This window comes from Malaclemys terrapin, chromosome 3 (assembly GCF_027887155.1).
Source record: "Malaclemys terrapin pileata isolate rMalTer1 chromosome 3, rMalTer1.hap1, whole genome shotgun sequence".
Lineage (NCBI taxonomy): Eukaryota > Metazoa > Chordata > Testudines > Emydidae > Malaclemys > Malaclemys terrapin.
This window is the reverse complement of record NC_071507.1, coordinates 160951132-160972595: the sequence shown is the minus strand read 5'-3', so window position 1 is coordinate 160972595 and position 21464 is coordinate 160951132. Positions and strand designations below refer to the sequence as shown.

General features: G+C 38.0%; 1 protein-coding gene across 5 annotated transcripts; it reads right to left on the bottom strand.

The window, feature by feature from the left end:
* Nucleotides 1–399: 399 nt before the first annotated feature.
* Nucleotides 400–19563, bottom strand: RAB23 (RAB23, member RAS oncogene family). Of its 5 annotated transcripts, none has more exons than XM_054022642.1 (8): nucleotides 19156–19288; nucleotides 16638–16697; nucleotides 14136–14345; nucleotides 13087–13172; nucleotides 9854–10010; nucleotides 8049–8131; nucleotides 6688–6780; nucleotides 400–5810 (listed from the first exon to the last, which is right to left on the bottom strand). In XM_054022642.1, the coding sequence occupies exons 3-8, from the start codon at nucleotides 14288–14290 to the stop codon at nucleotides 5671–5673; spliced, it is 714 nt and encodes a 237-aa protein (XP_053878617.1). In that variant the 5' UTR covers nucleotides 14291–14345; nucleotides 16638–16697; nucleotides 19156–19288; the 3' UTR covers nucleotides 400–5670. The 5 variants fall into 5 exon arrangements, with proteins under 5 accessions (XP_053878617.1, XP_053878618.1, XP_053878619.1 ...); XM_054022643.1 differs by having other exon boundaries at nucleotides 14136–14348; nucleotides 16640–16697; XM_054022644.1 differs by lacking the exons at nucleotides 16638–16697; nucleotides 19156–19288 and adding an exon at nucleotides 19500–19563.
* Nucleotides 19564–21464: the final 1901 nt, after the last annotated feature.

The window sequence follows — 21464 nt, the reverse complement described above, 5'->3', positions numbered from 1 at the left end:
AGAACTTCTACTATCTAAGAACAAGGCAAGGTGGTGCTTCTATTGGATTTTCTTCCTAAACTTGTTCATTTTAAGATGGTTATAACAACTAGCTTTTTTCTCCACTGTTGACAGTATATTAATTTGAATCAGTCATACCAGACTCTGGAGTGCATTGCTTCACATGGGACTGTTAGGGAGATGCAGATTTGGTTACACAGCCACAGGGGTATAGCAATTTCTAGCAATTTGATGCTTCAGCAATTTAATGTACCTACAGAAGCAGCAACATGCTATGCAGCCCAAACAGTATTCAAGTAAGTAGTGTTTACAAATTGCTGTGACTCAGCTAAACGTCACTTAAAACAGATGGTTAAAATTAACTTTCAGTGGTTTTATAGAAATAGCACACACAAAGTATTCATTTTGAAACATTTATTTTTCCACTTGTTTGAGTATTAAGTATAGGTCATGTTGACATGAATTTCTAAAAAAATAAGTATATTACATTATTTGGGTACATGATGGTGATAAAAAGTTATACATTTGATTTGTTTTAACCATTCAGATTCATAGAAATATGCAACTTAGATAAGTAATTTATTAATAACAATGGATTTTTATTTTAGTGATGAGAGCAATATCCCATTTGGGCCAAACTAATTTTTTGTTTAATATATTTTGACCAAGTTTAGTCAGCAGCCTATTGTTTCAAATGAGAGAGACAGAATGCTCACTAGACATATAATATATCAGTATTACCCTAATTCTACTGGTAACTTGAGACTGAGACTATTTTTAGTATTACCTAAATAAGGTTCACTTGACTTTTAGGTCATGGTCTCTCCCATCATACAAAGAGGAATTAACCTTTGAATTTTAATTGTTTGAAAGACTTCTCATCTTTCTGTAATAATGTGTGAAGTCTTAAATTTATTACTCTTGCAAGACTCACTGTTAATTCTGCTTACCAATTCTGATTAGGTATTAGGAGTACAATACATACATTTGTCAATACAGTATAGCTTGAATTTATAATTTAGTGGGGGGAGGGATAGCTCAGTGGTTTGAGCATTGGCCTGCTAAACCCAGGGTTATGAGTTCAATCCTTAAGTGGGCCACTTAAGGATCTGGGGCAAAATCAGTACTTGGTCCTGCCTAGTGAAGGCAGGGGGCTGGACTTGATGACCTTTCAGGGTCCCTTCCAGCTCTATGAGATAGGTATATCTCCATATATTATATTATTATAACCCTCAGATTTTACTGAACATATTAATGATCAGTACAAGTGATTTTTCTTATAGCAATATAGTAAAGGCAATTTGATGAAACTAGGCAAGCTGATTGGACCATAATTGCTCTTCATCTTACTGAGCAAAAATTTATAGAGACATTTAGAAATCTGATGCAGTTTTTGGTATTATCATTGAAATACAATAAGCTTATATATTGTGTAGTTGTAAGCGTGAGTACCCACAAGCAGGTTCACCAGTGCAAATAATGAATTCTCATATTACTAATTAACTGATAGCTATCAGACTTATGAATTAACATGTTCAAAGTGCATGTTCACTGAGCATTATGCACTGTAAACAGGCACAAGCGCTGAGCAGTACAATGTGTTCAACTGCTGAATTCCCTTTACTATAAAGATACAATCTGTGGAAGTGACCAAAAAAAAAAAAAAAAAAAGCTACAGTGAAACATAAGCTATAGTCAAACCACTAATTACAAAGAAGAGTAAAACAAGTTTAAGTGTAATAAAATAAAAACCAGGAAATCAGCTTGAAAATATGGTGATGCACATTTGGACTGAAAGGATAAGCTTTGCCTTTTGGAAACAATGAAAAAATCAGAAAGCTCTGAAGCTATAAATTCTATGATTTTAAAAAAGTTAAGCTGGGTTAACCAAAACAAAATTTAAAATGACTGAACTTGCACCTCAGAGCTTTGTTATTTCCAAAGGAAAATGAATCATAGCCATCCTACTTCATATCAAATTGCATCCCCTAGTGAAAAGTATCATTAAAAAGGCAGGCCTCACTGAATGAAGCAAGCCCATTCACTGAATGGATAAATGAAATAGTAACAGATGCTTCTAAAAATTGCTCCTGTAGTGTATAGACTAGTTTAGTAAACACTCACTTAGCTAAGGCATAACTAATTACTGAAGTTTTCCTTTAATGGCAGCATAATCAGTCCATAGCAGCACAAATAGAAATGATAGGGTCCAAGTAAGACACCCAGTGCAAAGATTCAAGAGAGGTCACCAGATGTAATTGGAATGCAGTTAGCCTAGTTCTTACTGTACCTATAGAACAGAACTTAATTTGTTGAGATGGGAACAGTTGTTCATGATACAGTATGTAAACCCACTGCTGCAGGTTTACAACAGAGGACCACATCCTTTTCTACAACATCGTCACAATGAGATGCACTCATGGCATTTTGTTACCAGCGCTGTATGTTTTAGTTTTGGAGAGTAAACCACACTCTCTCCAAAATATTTTAATTGAGAGTGCACATGAATGTGTTTTTCTTTTTTTGTAACATTAGTTTATACTAAAAACTAATCATATGGAGCTGTATGAGTGCTAATAATTTAAATATGTCTGTTATTCATCCAAAAGTTAGAAACTACATCTGAGGAGTTGAGTGCCCAAGGAACTCTGCAACTTGCTAGTCTGCTGCTGCATATCTGTATGCTAAAATCCTTTAAAATTTTAATTAGCACAAATGCACAGTAAACTATCATCCCAATGTCAATTTGTTGCATTCTTCATCTCTTCCTGCCATACTGGAAACTGACTGTCCACAAAGTTAAAACATAAAAAGAAGAGCCACTTTAGAGTGAGAGGTGGGAAGGAAGATAACCACACTACTTACTACCTGACTCTTCGACTACTTACACATGTGCTTAACTTTAAGCATGCAAGTAGTCTCATTGTAATACATTTAAACTTCCCTCATATTTGGTAATTCTGACAAGTTTCAGCCTGGTATAGAAGCTTCTGTCAAGTTTTCAATCCTGAAAAAAGTGGTTTATAATGACAGACCTTAAACATAGCCGTACAAATGGCAATTATGTGTAATAAAGGCTCTTATTCTTCAGTACTTTGTACAAAGTTAAATAAGGCAAAAATTGAAGTTATAGACAGTCCTGCTTTTTAAAAAAACGTAAAACTGGCAGGCTACTCGCATAATGTAAAAGTTTCAACATTAAAAAAGTTTGACAAAATTCTGCACAAATATACACTCTACTTAAATCCTGAAATGTTGAGATGTCACATTATGTTTGAGACTGATTCTCTTTCTTACCAAATCCTGCTATCTTACTCATGAAATTGACAAGAGGTAAGATTTGGCCCCATTTATACATCCATACAATGATTAAATGCACTTTTAAAAAATAAAGGCCTTTATCTAACAGAGTATGTAAGAAACACTGCAGTAAGAACCATTTTTTTAATAATAGAAGAGGGGATTGAGAGCCTCGATGCCCATCTCATTGCCAGCAATGGGAGATGCAGCAACAGCTTGTTACAGAAACAAGATACTTCACGGGAAATATAATATATTAACATACAATGCAGCACTTCAGATTATTTAGTGTCTGTAAGTATCACCACGCACACAGTTTACCAACATGTGAGACTGGTGGACCAAGAGTACATTTCAGTTTTCATGCTCAAGGTCTCAGAAATTAACAAGTTACACTTATTATATGAATTAATGAAAAGGTAAGTCCCTCCTCCAACATATACCAAGTACTAACAAGAGTGCAGACTTACTGCATTATATGTTTACTTGATAAGAAATTCTCCCATGGTATTGGGAAAAAGTAGAAAAATTATGAAAGAAACTAAACTGAAAGTATAACTATTAAACCAACCCGTTAAGGTATAATGAAAATCAGTTATCAATAGGAATTGTGTAGCAATCTATATTGAATACTTACAGCTCCAGGTCATGTAATTTTCACTCTAATGCATCCATTTAAAAACTATTAAAATTCTGAATATCTTAAAGCAGAATATTTTTGCATTTGTTGCTGGCAGAGCTTTGTTATAGAAAATCCTAGAAAATTAAAATTATACGACATCATACAAAAACAAACAAAATGGATATTTTTAAAATGCATGCTCCGAGAGAACTGGGTGAAATTTTCAAAAGCACCTTAATGATTTAGAAGCCTGAGTTCTATTGACTTTCAATTAGACTTAGATGCCTGAATGTCCACATAGCGTGGCAATGCACACTAGAGTGATGTTATTTCCAAAGTGCAACAATGTGTTGTACACTAACTTGCGCATGAAAACCCTGCTGGCATGAACTAAAAGTTCCCTACTGCACGTCTATGTTAATGTGCACTAGGGAACTTTTAGTTCATGCTAGCAGGAATATGGGTCACTTAGGTGTAACATGATGTGCTTTAGGAATCATAGCCCTCTAATGCGCATTGGTGCACCGTGTAGGCAAGCCTTAAGTCACTTCTGAAAACTTTACCCCTTAGGTCTGATATTGCAGAATTATATTTTTAACCAGCAGCATAACTCTGAATATGAGACAACATTAAAGAAAGTCTCATTAGTTTAATGTGTGATTTAGTCTTCAGCTACAACTTGTTGGATCCTCCAGAACACAGTTTACACCTACCATGGAATTTCTCAATAGAACTTAAGACATTTTGTTGACATCCCACTCTGCAAATTCAACATACTTTTCATAGTTCATGCTACATGAACATATTAGATGTCAGCAATATATTTTTGGACAGGAATACAATTGAAAATGTATGGGTTCCATTTAGCTGACTGATGAGTATCAGAAACAATACTACTTGCTTACCCTGTTATGACTGACACAAACAAACTTTACAAAAACATCTGTAGTGCATTACAAAATAAAAAGGAAAAAATGTTTTTGGCACATCTCTTCTTAAACCTAAGCTTTAAGGCCCCAAAAGTGTAGTGAGTTAATTAATGAATGAATAGAACTCCTTTGGAAAGCCTCATTTGAAATGCAAAATTTTAAGAAGTGAAAAATTTTTTAAGGATGCTATTTTAATCCAATACTGTATCCTCTTGTGTGGTCTGAGTACTTGTACCAAATATCTATGTACACACCTTACTTAACATTCATATAATATACAAACTTATTGCACCAATAAAATTGCCAGAATATGTATTAGTGTAATCTGACAAATATGATGTCTGTCTTTTGCTTCTCATTTTACTTTTCACAGTCCTGGTTGACTACCACTCTTCTATCAAATTTGCAGGTAAATGTAATTGGAAGGAAGCTACTTCACCTTGGGTCATATTATTATGTACCAATACTTGTAAGCACTATGCTTACATTTTTAATATGCTTAACCATTCAGCCAAACCTATTACATAGCTTTGTACATCATTCCTTCAAACAGGAAAAGCTCATCCAATTTAAAAAAACATGCACAGGGACAACAATGGTTCTATATTTTGTTTGTTTGTTTTGCCACCGGGGTCTCACTTTACATACAAAATAAACATTGCAACAGCAATATCATTTAAATCCACCATCTATCAAGGATCCTGTAGGTGCAAGGTTTGCTAGAGCACTGGTAAAATACCTCTATATCTGCTGTATTCCGTATTTAATTGCACAACTTCATCCAAATGACTGTCATTCTTTTTCCTTCCGAAAGTGGTTCTAAGGTATGTTGCAACTGCTAAAAGGACTTCTGTTTTTCTTGGTCCTCTGTTTGTTTGGTCTAAGGTTGATGACATCTCCACCATTAAGTGTGCTAGAATTGTGGCCCGAATGACTTCCACCAGCTGTATTAAAAACACCTACATAATTTAAAGAAAAAAAGCAACAATTTCTGTGAATCTCTTTCTACCTGTTATATGTTGAATCTTAAGCCAAAGCATTTACTAATGCATAGTAATACATCTCAAACACAAGCTCTTTAATTCCTGAACAGTTATTTATTCTTGTGGTCACTTGCAGCTACAGTTCAATAAGCTATGTTTCTGAACTAGAGCCAGTTGGAGTTAAATACATGCCACTGTGAGGTTTAATACTAGCACAAAATGTACACCTAAGGAACTGGACAATTGCATACTTACTCAGATGCTAATCACATGGCAACAAACTTATGTTTAGTTGAGTAATACAATAAACAAACACGACAGGGCTTTTAAATTAGCAACTTTGTTGGGATAAAGGAGAGGAAAAGGGTAGTATAAAAGAAGAGGGCTTTAAGGAGGAAAAAAATCAGTTGACTCAAAAGTGCTTTAAAAGAACTAAAGTTCAAGGTTTCCTTACAAAAGACAAAGTTTACAAAGCCCTTCTCATTAAATGCCAGATCTTTTCACAGTGAGTCTCTTGTATATCTGCTCCAGCATGACTAACACTAATACCAATTACATTTAAAAAAAAGGCAAGTGTCAGGGAAACATCCATTCTCAAGTCCTTACAATGTTCTTCCCAAGAATTGAATAAAAAGGGTAGTTCACAAACATTGGCCAGAATTGTTAGTACATTAGTTTGACTATATTACAAAAGGATAACAGACAATATAGTAAGGTAGAAAAAAGCTAATTAGCAGTGTGAAATCAACTCCCTGTGACTCCAATGGAAGATGGATCAGATCCTTAGGTAATTAATAGTAGGCTTCATCAGCATAAAACACTGACTGGCTGCAGTTTATTGTTGCATACTTACCAATTTTGTTACTACTTGTATGTACTACATCTGGATCTTCAGCTGTTTGTTGTTTGAGCCTTTGAAGATATTTTTCAGCCAAATATTTAAAAACTGAAATACAAAGATACTTATCAGAGTGTGAGACTCTAAGATAGGGATCTCCACATGGACATCTCTGCAAAGCTTCATAATATATCAGCTCATCTTAGTACTAGAGATTCATTTTGGTAACAAAGCTGAGTTATAAGCACCTGATTTGATACTATGGGCCCCAGTCCTGCAAGCGATTCCATGTGGGCAAATCGCTGTACCAGTACAGAGCATCACTAACTTCCACCTGGGTCTACCCAGAGTCACTTGCAAGATCAGGGCCATATATAGTTTGTTATGCTTTATACCGCAGTGAATGGGCACATACATGTTGTCATAAAGATTAGAACTTGTAGATACTGTTAAAATAAGGTAGCATCTTTAAGCATTTACTACACATAGGTCTTACAGCAAGTGTTATTATAAAAATAACAGCAGTCGTGTAAACCAAGATTAAAAAAAATCAAAAAAATTTAACTGTTGCTACATTGATGCGAATAGGACTGTGAGTAGTCTACTATATGTGGGAATTTTCAGAAGCCATACACGGTATCAACAATTATCTGCAGTTGTTTAGTAATCTACTTTAATAATGCACATATAGGTGGTTTTTTAAATTTGTTTATTTTTCCCTTGCAAATTTGTTTTCCAGGATGAAAATCTAAGTGAAAAGGAGAAATAGGTAGTGCACTTCTCATTTCTTGTATCACCGGACCAAATCCAGATTAAATCAGAATGACAGTATGTCCCTATAAATGCCAGAACCGCCCCAGAAAGGCACTACCTGGAATATATTACTATTATGAAACTGAATTGATGCATAAAAATAGCAGAATTATAGAAGTTGGTATGACATTACTAACAGACAGCTGCATCCATGTTAAAAGTTTTTTCAGCAATTAAGTTCAACTGTACACTGTTAAACAACTTGCAATCCATAAATTTAATCCTTATCAGTAAAATTTTCAAAGAGCCTAATTCCCATTGAAAGCCAGTAAGATTTAGATACCTAAATCACTTAAGCACTTTTGAAAATTTTACTTTTACCTTAAGTGTGGAAGAAAAACGGAAGAGAACTACAAGTAAAGGAAAAAAATGTTACATAACTGTATCAAGTGACAATCAAATTTAAGATGTTATTCCCTACTGTGACTACTGTGCAGTGCCAGGAAATAAGAGAGTGGCCAAAAAACGTGATAAAACCAGTGGATTAGTTTCCAGGCTACACAGATGTGCAACACTACATGGCAGAGGACAGGACAAAATCCTGTATTTGCCATATCTCTTACCTTCAGTTACATTTAGGTCCTCTTTCACTGATGCTCGGTAGAATCTTAACTTTAACTTTTTTGCCAATGCTTCTGCCTCTTCACTGCACAACAGAAAGACTTGTAAATACTGATTTGTATATTATGCCAGTGTTTATCAATACTGTACACAAAATTCTTTGGAATTAATTCAGTCAGAAGATCAGGTGAGGAGGTAGCTGCTCTTTAATTACTTTATGACCTGTCCACTTTAACAATGAGATGTTTTGTTAGAGCATTCCTTTTCAATTCAGAGTTGTTACATTTTCACGTCTATTTGATTATGTTTAAAAAAAACCTCCCTGGCAGTAGCGAGATGGGTGTCATAAAAGCCAAAGGGAAGGAGGTTGCAACTAATCAAGACAGCAGATTAGGAGGGTCTGAATGAAAATGTTAGTAGTGTAGACAGAGAGACAAGGAAGATCTTAGAGATTCTCTACTCCAGTAAGACAGAGGGGGAAACCAGATTGGAAGGGACCAAAGAGCTGGAAAAAATAAACCTGAGGCAATGAGTTTAGAGATGAAAGGCAGAAGACAGGGAAGTAGCTGGAAAGGGATGAGGGACTTGGGGGGGGGGGGGCGGTTGTTAAAGTAAGTGGGAGACAACATTATGTTTGTATTGTGAGGGGAAAACTTGAGAGTGAAATTTTAAGGAGTTGAAGGAGGGCATGAGAACTGGGACAAGGGATGTCATGAGGTGGGAAGGGATGAAAAGGAAGGTTTATAGAAGTAAAAGAGGTGAGAAACCTCAGTGTTGGTGACATGGATGAAAGAGGAGGTCACATTTGATCTTGTTTATTTTCTCTTTGAAAATCAGTAATATCCTGTGTGGGTGAAGGAGGGGGAAGTTGAGCTTTAGGTGGATATCAAAGGGAGAGAACAGGCACGAGGACAGTCAGTGTAGGAAACAATGAGAGGGAGAAGTAGTTTAGCTAGACCAGGAAAACTGTAGAACTAAAGGAGGGGAGACTGAATTAATAGTAGAAGTATTCAGCATGGTCATTCAACTTTCTCCATAGGCACAAATAGGAGTAGAGGAAGTGGATGCTGGGGGCAATGCGAGTTGCAATTTCTGAGTTTGATTCCAGGGTGAGGGAGAGCGTGGAATAGAATGAATTGACACTCCAGTCTATGGAGGAGAGAGCAGGGAAGAGGGAGCTGAGAGTGACTGAGTTTGTGGATGTTAATGGGTTGTAAATTTCTATAATACAGAAATACAGTACTTTGATAAAACATGAGTATATGAAAGAACAATTTCAGAACAGAAAACAAAAGCAAACATGTAAAGGTACATTTTAAAAATCTGTTTAACCCAGTTTGGCAACTGTATGCATTCACTAACCAAACCAGAGTATATAACGTGGTTGGGCTACAACTAAGTTTAACAGCTGTTGTAAAATTTGGGCTGCCGAGAAGGCATATTTTACAGCTCCCTGAATACAAAATGGAGTAATTTCTCATTGTGGCCCAACCAGACTACTTACGGGGTTCCCTGCTCATTTTTGAAGGTGCTTAGAAAACAAAAGAAAAAAAAAGAAAACTTGAAGTGAGCACTAATTCCCCAATCTAGAAAACACATAAGTACATGAGTAACTTTACTCATGGGAGTAGCACCACTGAGCTTTTTGGAATTATCCAAGTGTGGTTGCAGAATTAGGCCCTAGGTTTGGAACTTTAGTAAACATACGATTATATGAGTCTTCACCATCAACTCCCATAGATTTTGAAAAAATAAAAGACTGCAATAAATCCTCTGATTTCAAAAGACAATATGATGAAATGCCTACTTCTTTATACAAGAATCATCCAGGAGGTCAATCTTATTCTGCACAAGCACCGTGGGGATGTCTCCAACTTCAGCCACGACTTTCTCCTTCCAGATGGGGATTGTTTCAAAAGAATCCCTGTCAGTGGTAGAAAATACAAGCACACAAGCCTGGGCTCCTAAAAACAAAGACAATTATCAATTTAGTAAGAGAAAAATAAAGACAAACCTATAAAAAGGTATTTGGGATATGGTGGCTTTTCATTTTATTTCAGACGGGCAGAGTTTTATTACTGTATTGTGTCAAAATGATGGTTAGGGAGCCTTAAAGTAAGAATAATAGACTGTCATCTTATTTTGGTCATTAATACTGTTCTTCAAGATAGTTGTCATTCTGCTATCTTTCAAGCTACTCCAGCAGGCAGAGAAAGATGGAGAGGGGAAAAGAGAGAGAGACAAAGGTCTGTCTGTTGCTCATTTTTACTAATATGGGAGGCTTCTCAGATACTACAGTCAGGGCCATATATGTACCTAGGTAATCTTTAATATCTGTAAAGATACTTCATATTGTAAGTTTGCCATCTACTTCTGAGATTTGTTACATTTAGGTTACAAATTCAGGTGAAAAAATGCTGTAGCAATTTGTTTTTTGGAGGTTTTTTGCTTGAAAAGTTAAAATTTTCAGGGTTTTGTTTTACAAACAAATAATTTTCTCAAAGAGCTTTAAAAAAAAGTTAATTTCTAATTCATGCACATTTCCCTCATGTTGTTTTGAAGGAAACAACCAAAATTTTACAGCATTTATACACAGTGGCAGCAACTCTTTTGCTATTGTGATGGTAGTGCCAATGGATTGTCAATTGGCTACTGAACGCGTTACTTGTAAGGTGGCTGACAATCATTACTGAAAATTTGAGTCAATGGTCTTTTGATTATCCAGTGGCCCGAAGTCATCAGCAAGCTCGAACACATAGGGAAATACTTGATGGTTTATATTCCTTTCAAAACTTCTGTTTAATAGTTACTATCATAATGCTGGATACTTGTTACCTACATAAATATTTAATATTTTTGTGAGTTCTGCTTGGCCTCAAGAATATCCTGTGGCAGATATCTAACTGCGCACTTGGTGGAAAAATATTTCCTTTAATCAGTGTGAACTTTCCAAATTTCAGCTTCATTGAACATCCCTTTGTTACTGTATGAGAGCAAGTAGAAGGCCTCAATCTAGTTTTTCTAAACCATTCATTGCTGTGTATACTTTTCTCAGGTTCCCCCCCCCCCCATTCATTTTCTTACTAAGGTGAAACAGGCCCAAATTTTCCAATCTGAGGATTTTTCCATGATCCTAATTATTCTCATTGGCAATCTTCAACACCCCTCTATTTCTTTTTTCCTCTACAGTGACAAGAACTACACACAGTATACCAGGTAAGGGCATTCCACTGAGATATATAATGACATTGTATTATTTTCCATATTATTCCCTATTCCAGGGGTCGGCAACCTTTCAGAAGTGGTGTGCTGAGTCTTGATTTATTCACTCTAATTTAAGGTTTCACGTGCCAGTAATACATTTTAACGATTTTAGAAGGTCTCTTTCTATAAGTCTATAATATATAACTAAACTATTGTTGTATGTAAAGTAAATAAGGTTTTAAAAATGTTTAAGAAGCTTCATTTAAAATTAAATTAAAATGCAGAGCCCCCCCAACCGGTGGCCAGGACCCGGGCAGCGTGAGTGCCACTGAAAATCAGCTTGCGTGCTGCCTTTGGCACGCGTGCCATAGGTTGCCTACCCCTGCCCTATCCTATTCTTTATGTATCCATCATCTTGTTTGCTTTTTTGACCACAGCTACATATTGAGCAGCGGTCTTCATTAAGGTGTCCACAGTGATGTCCAGGTCTTTTTCCTGAGCTGATACAAATAATTTAGAATCAGAAAAATGTATGCCTAGATCAAATTATTCCCTCCAATGTGCATTACCTTGTATTTGTCAACACTGAATTTCATCTGCCTTTGTTGCCCATTCAACTAGCTTAGGTAGGGGCCTCTGAAGCTCAGAAATGCTACAGGGCAGGCACCTTCTTCTGGAAGCCTCATCTTGCTCAGTTTTAACACAGTTACTGTGGCTACAGAAGCCTTTTAAGGTATCCCCACATCCAGACTGCATTTTCAGGAGATCCCCGCCTCATCTCCTTCTGAATGTTACAGCACAGAGGTGACTTGCAACAACAGGTTTTTGAAGGGAGGGAAGGGTCCTAGAGTGAAGATGTGATTTTTCTTTAAAATTGATGAAATACAGCCCTAAGTTTAACTTGGCATCAGAGTTCACTGAAAACTACTAAAGGCTAGATATAGTCCTTACTCAGGCAACTCCTATTAATGTCAAAAAGAGTTGGCAGGAATAAAAACTAAGTAGAGACCCTTAGGATTTCTGCCCAAGGTACAGAGCTGGTCACCAAATACAAATTACAAGAAGGTAGATTTAGATGAATTAACTCCTCACTCACACCTCTCAAGGCAGATCATCATCCATTTTGATGCTCCTTAACTAGATGGCAAACTACCATACGACATGACACCAATAACAACAGTCACATAGCAGGATCATGCAGAAAGATGGCTGTAGAATCAAACAAGTGTCTATGTCAATGTCTTTCAATTTTTCCACTGAGTGGTATGGCTCACCAGAATTCTTTTAGAAGTTCATTTAAACCGCCATACATTAAGTACTTTAGAGTGACTTACTGTTAAAGACTGCAATATAGGAGCAAGCTATATTATTTCCACTTTCCAGTTTAGGTTTTTTCTTTTTTTTTATCCATGATAAATTCTGGTGTTGGAAGGACTTGTTTAGTTGCACATATACAAAAAAGGTTCTGACACCAAATCTTCTCTCTCCCCCGCACACACTTTCCTTCTGACGTCAGAAATCTATCCAGCCATTAGACTAATTATGTTCTATCCTATTTAAATGGCAGCTCTGTGAATTTGCATTCAATGGCACGTAATGAAGTCAGATAGACTGTATGTCTGGGAATAAATACTAAAGAATCTGAAAAGGTTCCCTCCCATTTGAAAAAAAGAGGAATAATGTCGATAACTGAACTGGTCTTCGCATTGCCGTTACATATAAAACGTCCCTATTATTCAAAAAAGAAAGTTGGTTAGGCCAACTGTATTACACTTTTCTCAAGTTACGTACAAAAATTAAATAAACACCAAGATGTAAAATATAGGGTTTTTTTACCTCTATAATAGGCCTTAGTTATTGCATCAAACTCCTCTTGACCTGCTGTGTCCCACAACATCAGCCTGACCTCTTCATCATTAACTCTGAAATAAATGGAATAAATGTTTCATCAACACACTGAATACAGAGACTCAAGACTAAAGAGACACTCAAAACAAAGCACACATGTATTACAAATATTTCTCTTGCTTATAATGTATTTTGGACGAGAATAAAAAAAATTAAAATTTATTTTTCATCATTGATACGGTTTACTTTTTGGCACTTCATTCTGCTTGGACAGAAAAGAAAAGGACTAATCTCAGTCTCTCCATGGCTAGTATGATCTAGTGCAACGCTGTTGAGCTCAAATTTCCAATAATACAGAAAATGTTCAAAGACAAAAAAAAAAAAAAAAAAGAGACAAAAATCATGTTTTTTTTAAATTCATACTGGGTTTTGTAAATCCTGTGTCTTAAAAAGGAAAAAAAATGCAAAGAGAACCTATGCTCCCGGACAGTGCTCCTTCAACACATTTATTTATTTATTTTATCTACTTAGGTGATCTGTGAACTTATTTTTTCATTACCTTAATATCTTCCCCTCCTTTAAATATGATTAGATATCATCTGTTTACACTATCAATAATCTAAGAGTCTGAAACAGCTATTTGAAACCATTTTACATACTGAACTCCTGCTTTCATTTTTAACCACATAACTTATAACAAATATTTCCTTTTTTTAAAACAAGGAATGCAAATAAAAATCAGCAGTTCAACATATACAAACCTTCTTAGAAAAAGTCATCAAGTATGTCTGAAAGTCTGAGTTTTATTTTTTATTTCAAATTATAAATCTTGTACTTGAGTGGAAAACTGAGTGATCCAATTACTGTACATATGCTTCACTTTTAGCCCTCTGAACAAGATGTAAAAAAAAAAAAAAAAAATCCCCCAGTCTTTAGTCTGAGAGATAGTTTGAGTTCCAAATCTCCACATGCCTGCTAATCACAACAGCACTAAGGAAATAAAGGCAGAAGTAGCATGACATCTGCTGAATACATACTGAATTTGTCTCTCCAAGAAATCTACTCCAATAGTTTTCTTGTAGTCTTTTGTAAAAATTCCTTTGCAATATCTCTGAATCATACTGGACTTCCCAACTGCTCCATTTCCTACCACCACCACCTTGATGGCCACTTCCATATCCTCCTCCAACATCTCTGCAGCTGAGAACCTCTAGTTACTTCAGGAGCATGAATTTTATCTCCCAAATCTGTAATTGAAGTAAATATTATGTTCATGAAAATACTGTAAATAGAAAGAGGTCTTGTAAATAGGCACTGGGCTGGACTCTCAAGATCCGGTTTCAATTTCCAGCTCTGCTACAGACTTCTTGTATGACTTTGGGAAAATCACTTTGTATCTCTGTGCCTCAGTTCTCCATTTATAAAATAGGGCTAAAAATGAGGGCTGTCAATTAATTGCAGCAAACTCGCATGATTAACTCAAAAAAATGAATCATGATTAAAAAAATTAAGCACCATTAAATCGCCTTGTTAAACAATAGAATACCAATTGGTATTCTATTAAATATTTTTGGATGTTTTTTATATTTTCAAATATATTGATTTCGATTACAACACAGAATACAAAGTGTACAGTGCTCAATTTATATTATTATTTTGGATTACAAATATTTGCACTGTAAAAATTATAAAAAATAGTATTTTTCAGTTCACCTCATACAAGTACTCTTTATTGTGAAAGTATAAATTACAAATGTAGATTTTATTTTTGTTACATAACTGCACACAAAAATAAAACAATGTAAAACTTTAGAGCCTACAAGTCCACTCAGTGCTGCTTCTTGTTTAGCCAATCGCCAAGATAAACAAGTTTGTTTACATTTATGGGAGATACTGTTTCCTGCTGCTTATTTACAATGTCACCTGAAAGTGAGAACAGGCGTTCGCATGGCACTTTTGTAGCCAGCATTGCAAGGTATTTATGTGCCAGATATGCTAAATATTCGTATGCCCTTTCATGTTTCGGCCACCATTCCAGGACATGCTTTCATGCTGATGCTCGTTTAAAAAAAAATACTGATAATTAACTTTGTGACTGAACTCCTTGGGGGAGAACTGTATGTTTTCTGCTCTGTTTTACTCACATTTAATGTTATAGCAGTCTCGGATGATGACCCAGCACATGTTTGTTTTAAGAACACTTTCACTGCAGATTTGACAAAACACAAAGAAGGTACCAAAGTGAGATTTCCAAAAATAGCTACAGCACTCGACCCAAGATTTAAGAATCTGAAGTGCCATCCAAAATCTGAGAGGAACAAGGTGTGGAGCATGCTTTGAAAAGTCTTAAAAGAACAACACTCCAATGCAGAAACTACAGAACCCGAACCACCAAAAAACAAAATCAACCTTCTGCTGGTGGCATCTGACTCAGAAGATGAAAATGAACATGCGTCAGTCCACTCTGCTTTGGATTGTTATCGAGCAGAACCCATCATCAGCATGTGCTCTGGAATGGTGATTGAAGCATGAAGGGACATATGAATCTTTAGCACATCTGGTACGTAAATATCTTGCGACACTAGCTACGACAGTCCCATGTGAACACCTGTTCTCACTTTCAGGTAACTTTGTAAACAAGAAGCGGGCAACATTAACTCCTGCAAATTGTAAACAAAGTTGTTTGTCTGAGTGATTGGCTGAACAAGGAGTAGGTCTGAGTGGACTTGTAGGCTCTAAAGTTTTCCATTGTTTTATTTTTGAATGCAGTTTTTTGTACATAATTCTACTTTTGTAAGTTCAACTTTCATGATAAAGAGATTGCACTACAGTACTTGTATTAGGTGAATTGAAAAATACTATTTGTTTTGTTTTTTACAGTGCAAATATTTGTAATAAAAATAAATATAACGTGAGTACTTTATACTTTGCATTCTGTGTTATAATTAAAATCAATATATTTGAAAATGTAGAAAACATCCACAAATATTTAAATAAATGGTATTCTATTATTATTTAGCAGAGCGATTAATTGTGCAATTAATCACAATTGATTTTTTAATCGCTTGACAACCCTAATAAAAATACTTCCTTTGTCTGTCTTGCTTATTTAGATTGAACTGTTAAGGGCGGGGATGGTCTCTTACTATGTTTGTATCAAGCCCAGTACAATGGGCTCCTATCTCTGTTTGGGTTTCTAGGCACTACCAAGAGACAAATAATACATAGCAGTAGTAACAACAACAGGGCAGCACTGAAAGCACACTGTTTTCACAAAAGATGATAAAAGTTTAGCATTATTTCTATTCTAACATGTACTTTGTGTAAACTCTGAAAATAAGTTATGTTGCTATGTGCCACAAGCTGTTTGTGAAACTAGAGCTACTATTAATCTTAAGCAACTTTACAAATCTGCTATTTGACAAATAGACAATCTACAGTGTGTTGCCTTATGAAAAGGAAGAAATGTGCATCCAAAATATACAAAGGCAAATACATGAGTTTTTGGTGTCTTTTGTTTTTACAGTTAGAAACTTAACTGAATTTGTGGTATCCTATTGACAGAATTTATCCTCGGCAGCCTCCAAGCCAACAGCTGCCTAAAATGAGAGTTTACGGAAAAAAGATCTTTTGGTCTCAGCAGGTTGGGAATCATATCCTTCTATTATGCAAATACCTGCATTTTGGTTACAAGAGATGTATTTAGCTTAAACTGCTCAGATTCTATTTCTAATAGGTATACCAGGCCTGATACTGCTTCCAATAAAATCATTTTAGACTTTTGCCATTGACCTCAATAAGAACAGGATTAGGACCTAAATTCACATCTATTTCCCCTATCTCTGCTGCTGATACCCACATATGTATCTCACACGGATTCTTCAGGAAATGTTTGACTATACAATTAGTAAGTTTTTTATTCCAAAGCCTTATACTGATTCTTGTTAATCTGTCTGAATAGCAATTCTTTCCCAGGGAATGAACAAATACAACTTGCAGGCAAGTTTAGGCACTGAAATTGTTTACTTATCCTTTGACATAGTAATAAGTGTTCACCAAGATGCAAGTTATTTATTATAGTATATTTAAAAATAATATATGGGATTGTGTTGTCATGTTTGTACAGTAGCTTTATATTAAGCAGAATTTTCTTTCAAACAATTTTTATAATGTTGTCATGATACTGCACTTATTTCACAATAGCTTCTATGCTTTCTCAATTTTGTATTTTCTTCCTTAAAAATATTAGGGAATTCTGAATTATTTTATATCAAGAAAATAACTGAAGTCAGTCTTGAATTTAAAGAATGTCTTCTCCCCAAAGTTCAAATCAAAAGTGAAGTGATTAAGGAATAATTACCATGTAAACGCATGTGAAAGTTATTATTTGTATTCTGTTAGCACCCACACTGAGCTAGGTATTGTCCACTATACACAGATTGCCCCGTTAGAAAGTTTAACAAAAATCAAGGTAACTTTTGGTATGTTACCAAAATAAGCTGCATCACTGCAAACTCAGCTTTGCTCTGGGGCAGCACCTCTTCATTACAAGTTTACACCAGCATAATGGCAATGATGCAAATTTCCATAATTGTAAACAGGACCAAATTACTAGTGTAAATAGGCAATGCTCACAGACAGATTTTTAATAATGTGCAGCTCTTGCATGAACTAAATTTCTAACATGAAAGCACAGAAAAAATTTAAAGTTAAACATGTTCTGAACATGTTCATTCTGAGGTTGCAACAAGTACTTCACATACACTTGAAATAAGCAGAGGGTTGTGGTGAACAAACTTGAACTTACGCCCATAATCTGCGAAGTCTCCTATGAGTAATGAAAGCACAGCTTTTTGCAATATTTGGATATTATAAAATTAATAACTAGCATTTCGATAGTATTAAGTACCTCGTGTGAAAAGTATTTCCCCATTTTTTTTTACAGAAGGGAAAATAGAGTGATAAAGGGACTTGTCCAAGGCCACACACTGGCAGAGCCGGAATGCCTGATCCCTGCCCCTCTTCGCATCCATGTAAGCAGTGGCACCACAAGGATTGCAAAAGTGTGGGGGCCAGGCTCTGGTCGGGGGCTAAGGGACAGGGGCATTGTGCTGTTTCTGAGTTCAGGTTCTCAAAATAGGGGGCATGCCCCACATTTAAAAAGTGTGAAGGGATGGCTCTTTAGTTCTTCCATCTCCAGGACCCCTGCATGTAAGTAATATCTAAGTACCACTATACTATCTATTATTATTATTGTAGTAAATATAGTTATGACACACATATATACACTTTTAGGGAATAATCACAAAGAATAGCTAAAATTCCTAGTAAACTAAAGACACTGGAAGCTGTCTTGTCATTTTCAGTCACTGCTTATACTCTATACAGAAAGACATTTATCTGGGAGAACTGTCAAGGTGTCCGCACAAACAAAACTGTAGAGTCCAAACGCTTGTACATTGGCTTTCTAAAGGATGCTTGGGCTGGTCCCAAGTGTAACTGTGATAAATCCTACGCTTCCCCATTGCAGCAATACCGCTCTTAAGGGAACAGGATGATGATCCCAGCTGGTTTCATACATGCTGCCTCCTTAACCGCTCCCTATGTTGTTCTCTTCAGGGCATTTCCACACTCACTCGCTTCCCTTCCCTAGGTAAAGCAAGCACCCCCACACAAGCCACTTTCCTTCCCTACCGAGGCCAGGACAAGCCAGCCCGTGTACGCAGCGCGCCCGCCCAAACAGCACTGCAGGGCCCTGCCCATCACGCACAGTGCGACCCCACGGCGCCCAGCGCCCATCCCCACCGCCGTGTAGCATCCCCCCAGAGCAGGGTAACCCGACCCCGCAGGGGCTGCTAGCCCCACCGGCGGCACCAACAGCACCCCCCTCCCCCAGGAGTAACCGAGCCGGGCGCGCCCAGCCCGCGTCTCCTCCCATCCCCATCCCCACCCCGACCCCGGCCCCGAGAGCCTCACCCAGCTCCGCGCTCCCCCCGGCATCCCAGCGGGCCCGACCCCGCTCCCCACCACCCAGCCCCGCCCCAGGGGCTCACAGACCCGCTCGGAGGCGCTGGCCCTGGGAAGCTGGGGGGCCGCTGCAGGCTGAGCGGCTGCGGCTCCGTCTCGGAGACCGGGAGGCGGGAGGAAACCGCGCAGCGGAGCCAACCCAACCCGGACGCACATCCCGGCTCCCGCACCCGGAAACACCGTCAGGGCCGCGGGCTCGGCGCGGAGAGGTCCCCGCCCGTTGCCTCCGCCTCCCCGAGCGGCTGCAGCCAGCGACAGCGGCGGCCCCTGCGGCCGCTACGCAGGGAGTAAGGGGAGCGAGCAGGGCCCCCGCGCTTCCCTCGCTGTGGTCAGCCGCTGAGGTGGAGCTGGGTTGTGGCTCCCGAGGTGGTTACCTCCAGGGTTCTGGTGCAGGCCCGTTATAGAAACGAGAACCGGCTGTTGAGTGTGGGATTAAACTACAACAACCCCCAAAGTAATGGAGGAGAGAAGGTGGGCGGGCGCTACTCATAGCTGGGGATTTGGCTCATGGAGAGCGCTGATCTGACTGAATGCTTGAAAACTTTCACAAAGGTAGATGAATCCTCCCCAAATGCCGGAGGAAGAGTCAGCGTAAACCCTGCCTAATCCCCAGTCTAGTGGTCTCCCGTATCTATCTCACCATCCAAAAGAGTGGGATGATATAGGTGGACTGGGACTGCATGGGGTTGCCCTCACTAGACTTTGTGCCTTTAATTAATGGATTATCATAGAAGATTAGGGTTGAAAGAGACCTCAGGAGGTCATATAGTCCAATCCTCTGCTCAAAGTGGGACCAACACCAACTAAATCATCCCAGCCAGGGCTTTGTCAAGTCGAGCCTTAAAAACCTGTAAGGATGGAGATTCCACCACCTCCCTAGGTAACCCATTCCAGTGCTTCACCACCCTCCTAGTGAAATAGTGTTTCCTAATATCCAACCTAGACCTCCCCCGCTGCAACTTGAGACCATTGCTCCTTGTTCTGTCATCTGCCACCACTGAGAACAGCCAAGCTCCATCCTCTTTTCAGGGAACTCAAGGCACCTAATGCGTTTGTAGAGGCTAGTCTGGAAACTGACCACTCCTTCTAGGCGTCACATGTGTGATATGTAAGGACCAGTCTAGGGCCCCTCAAAAGTCTAGTAGATATAAACCCTGTGGTGCTTTCTGGCTCTAGAGTAAACAATATGGAGAATCAGACCCTCATATTGAACTTGCTCACTTTCATGCCCTTTCAAAAAATACCGGACAAGGGGAGAGAAACTATTTTATGACTAAAATCTCAAATGTGCTAATATCTGCACATAGAGACAAGTGAAGAATTGTTTTGTTATGCTATTAAAATGTGTTCAGCGTGTGACCCTAAACCTTATTTGCACACTATACAAACCCTGCTTTGAAATCTGAATTATTAATTTCTTTATGGTTTTTTATGGTGCTTATCACTGTAGCATTGGAGTGCTGTACAGATACAAATGAATTTATTTTCGCAACACATGTGAAGTAAGGTGGTATTATTATACCCAGGGCCAGTGCTACCATTAAGACAAACTAGGCGGTTGCCTATGGCACCAAGATTTGGGGGCACCAAAAAGCGGTGCCCCCAATTTTTTTTTTACAGCGTTCCTGGGCTGGGCTGCTGGCGGTGCGCTGACACATGCGGCTCAGACTTCCTCTCCCAGTGCAGCGGCCGCTCCATGCAATTATTGTCACTGCCGGCGGGGGTGGCGTGCTCAGGGAGGGGGCGTAGCAGAGGTGAGCTGGGGTGGAGTTCTTCCACTGGGAGACAAAGGGTTCCCGCCTTACACAAGAGCTATGTAAGGCAGGGGAGTGACATCATCATGGTTCTCTCCTCTGACTCTCCACCCAAAGAGATACTGAAACACACCTGGAAGCAAGAACTGAACTGGGGGGGGTGGAGAAGGGTGGAGCCCAAGCTGGAAGGGCATCTAGCTTGTGAGTAATAATACCTGAGGTCTTAACCTGGAGACCAGTGCAGCTGCCTTTTCAAGACTTTCTGTAATCTGCCTGCAACAATATCTAGGGTGAGGAATTACTATTTGTAACCAATTTATTTAGTGAAACAAGCTTAGTATGCGTGTTTGGTTTTATTTGCTTAGTAACATGCTTTGTTCTGTTTGCTATCTCTTTAACCACTTAAAATCACCTTTTGTAGTTAATAAATTTATTTCTTGTTTATAATATAACCCAGTTTATGTAATTTCTAACTGGAGGGAGGGGGCAAGAAGTCGTGCACATCTCTCTTCACATTGAGGAAGATGGCAGATTTTTATGAGCTTGCACTGTGCAGATTTTTCAATACAGCGCAAGACCGTATTA

Coding starts and splice junctions, on each gene's coding strand:
- RAB23 (XM_054022644.1), bottom strand. CDS start 14,290: ATGTTGGAGGAGGATATGGAAGTGGCCATCAAGGTGGTGGTGGTAGGA. Junction 13,173..14,135: donor TTCTTGGAGAGACAAATTCA/GTATGTATTCAG, acceptor CATTTATTTCAG/AGTTAATGATGAAGAGGTCA. Junction 10,011..13,086: donor AACTAAGGCCTATTATAGAG/GTAAAAAAACCC, acceptor CTTTGTTTTTAG/GAGCCCAGGCTTGTGTGCTT.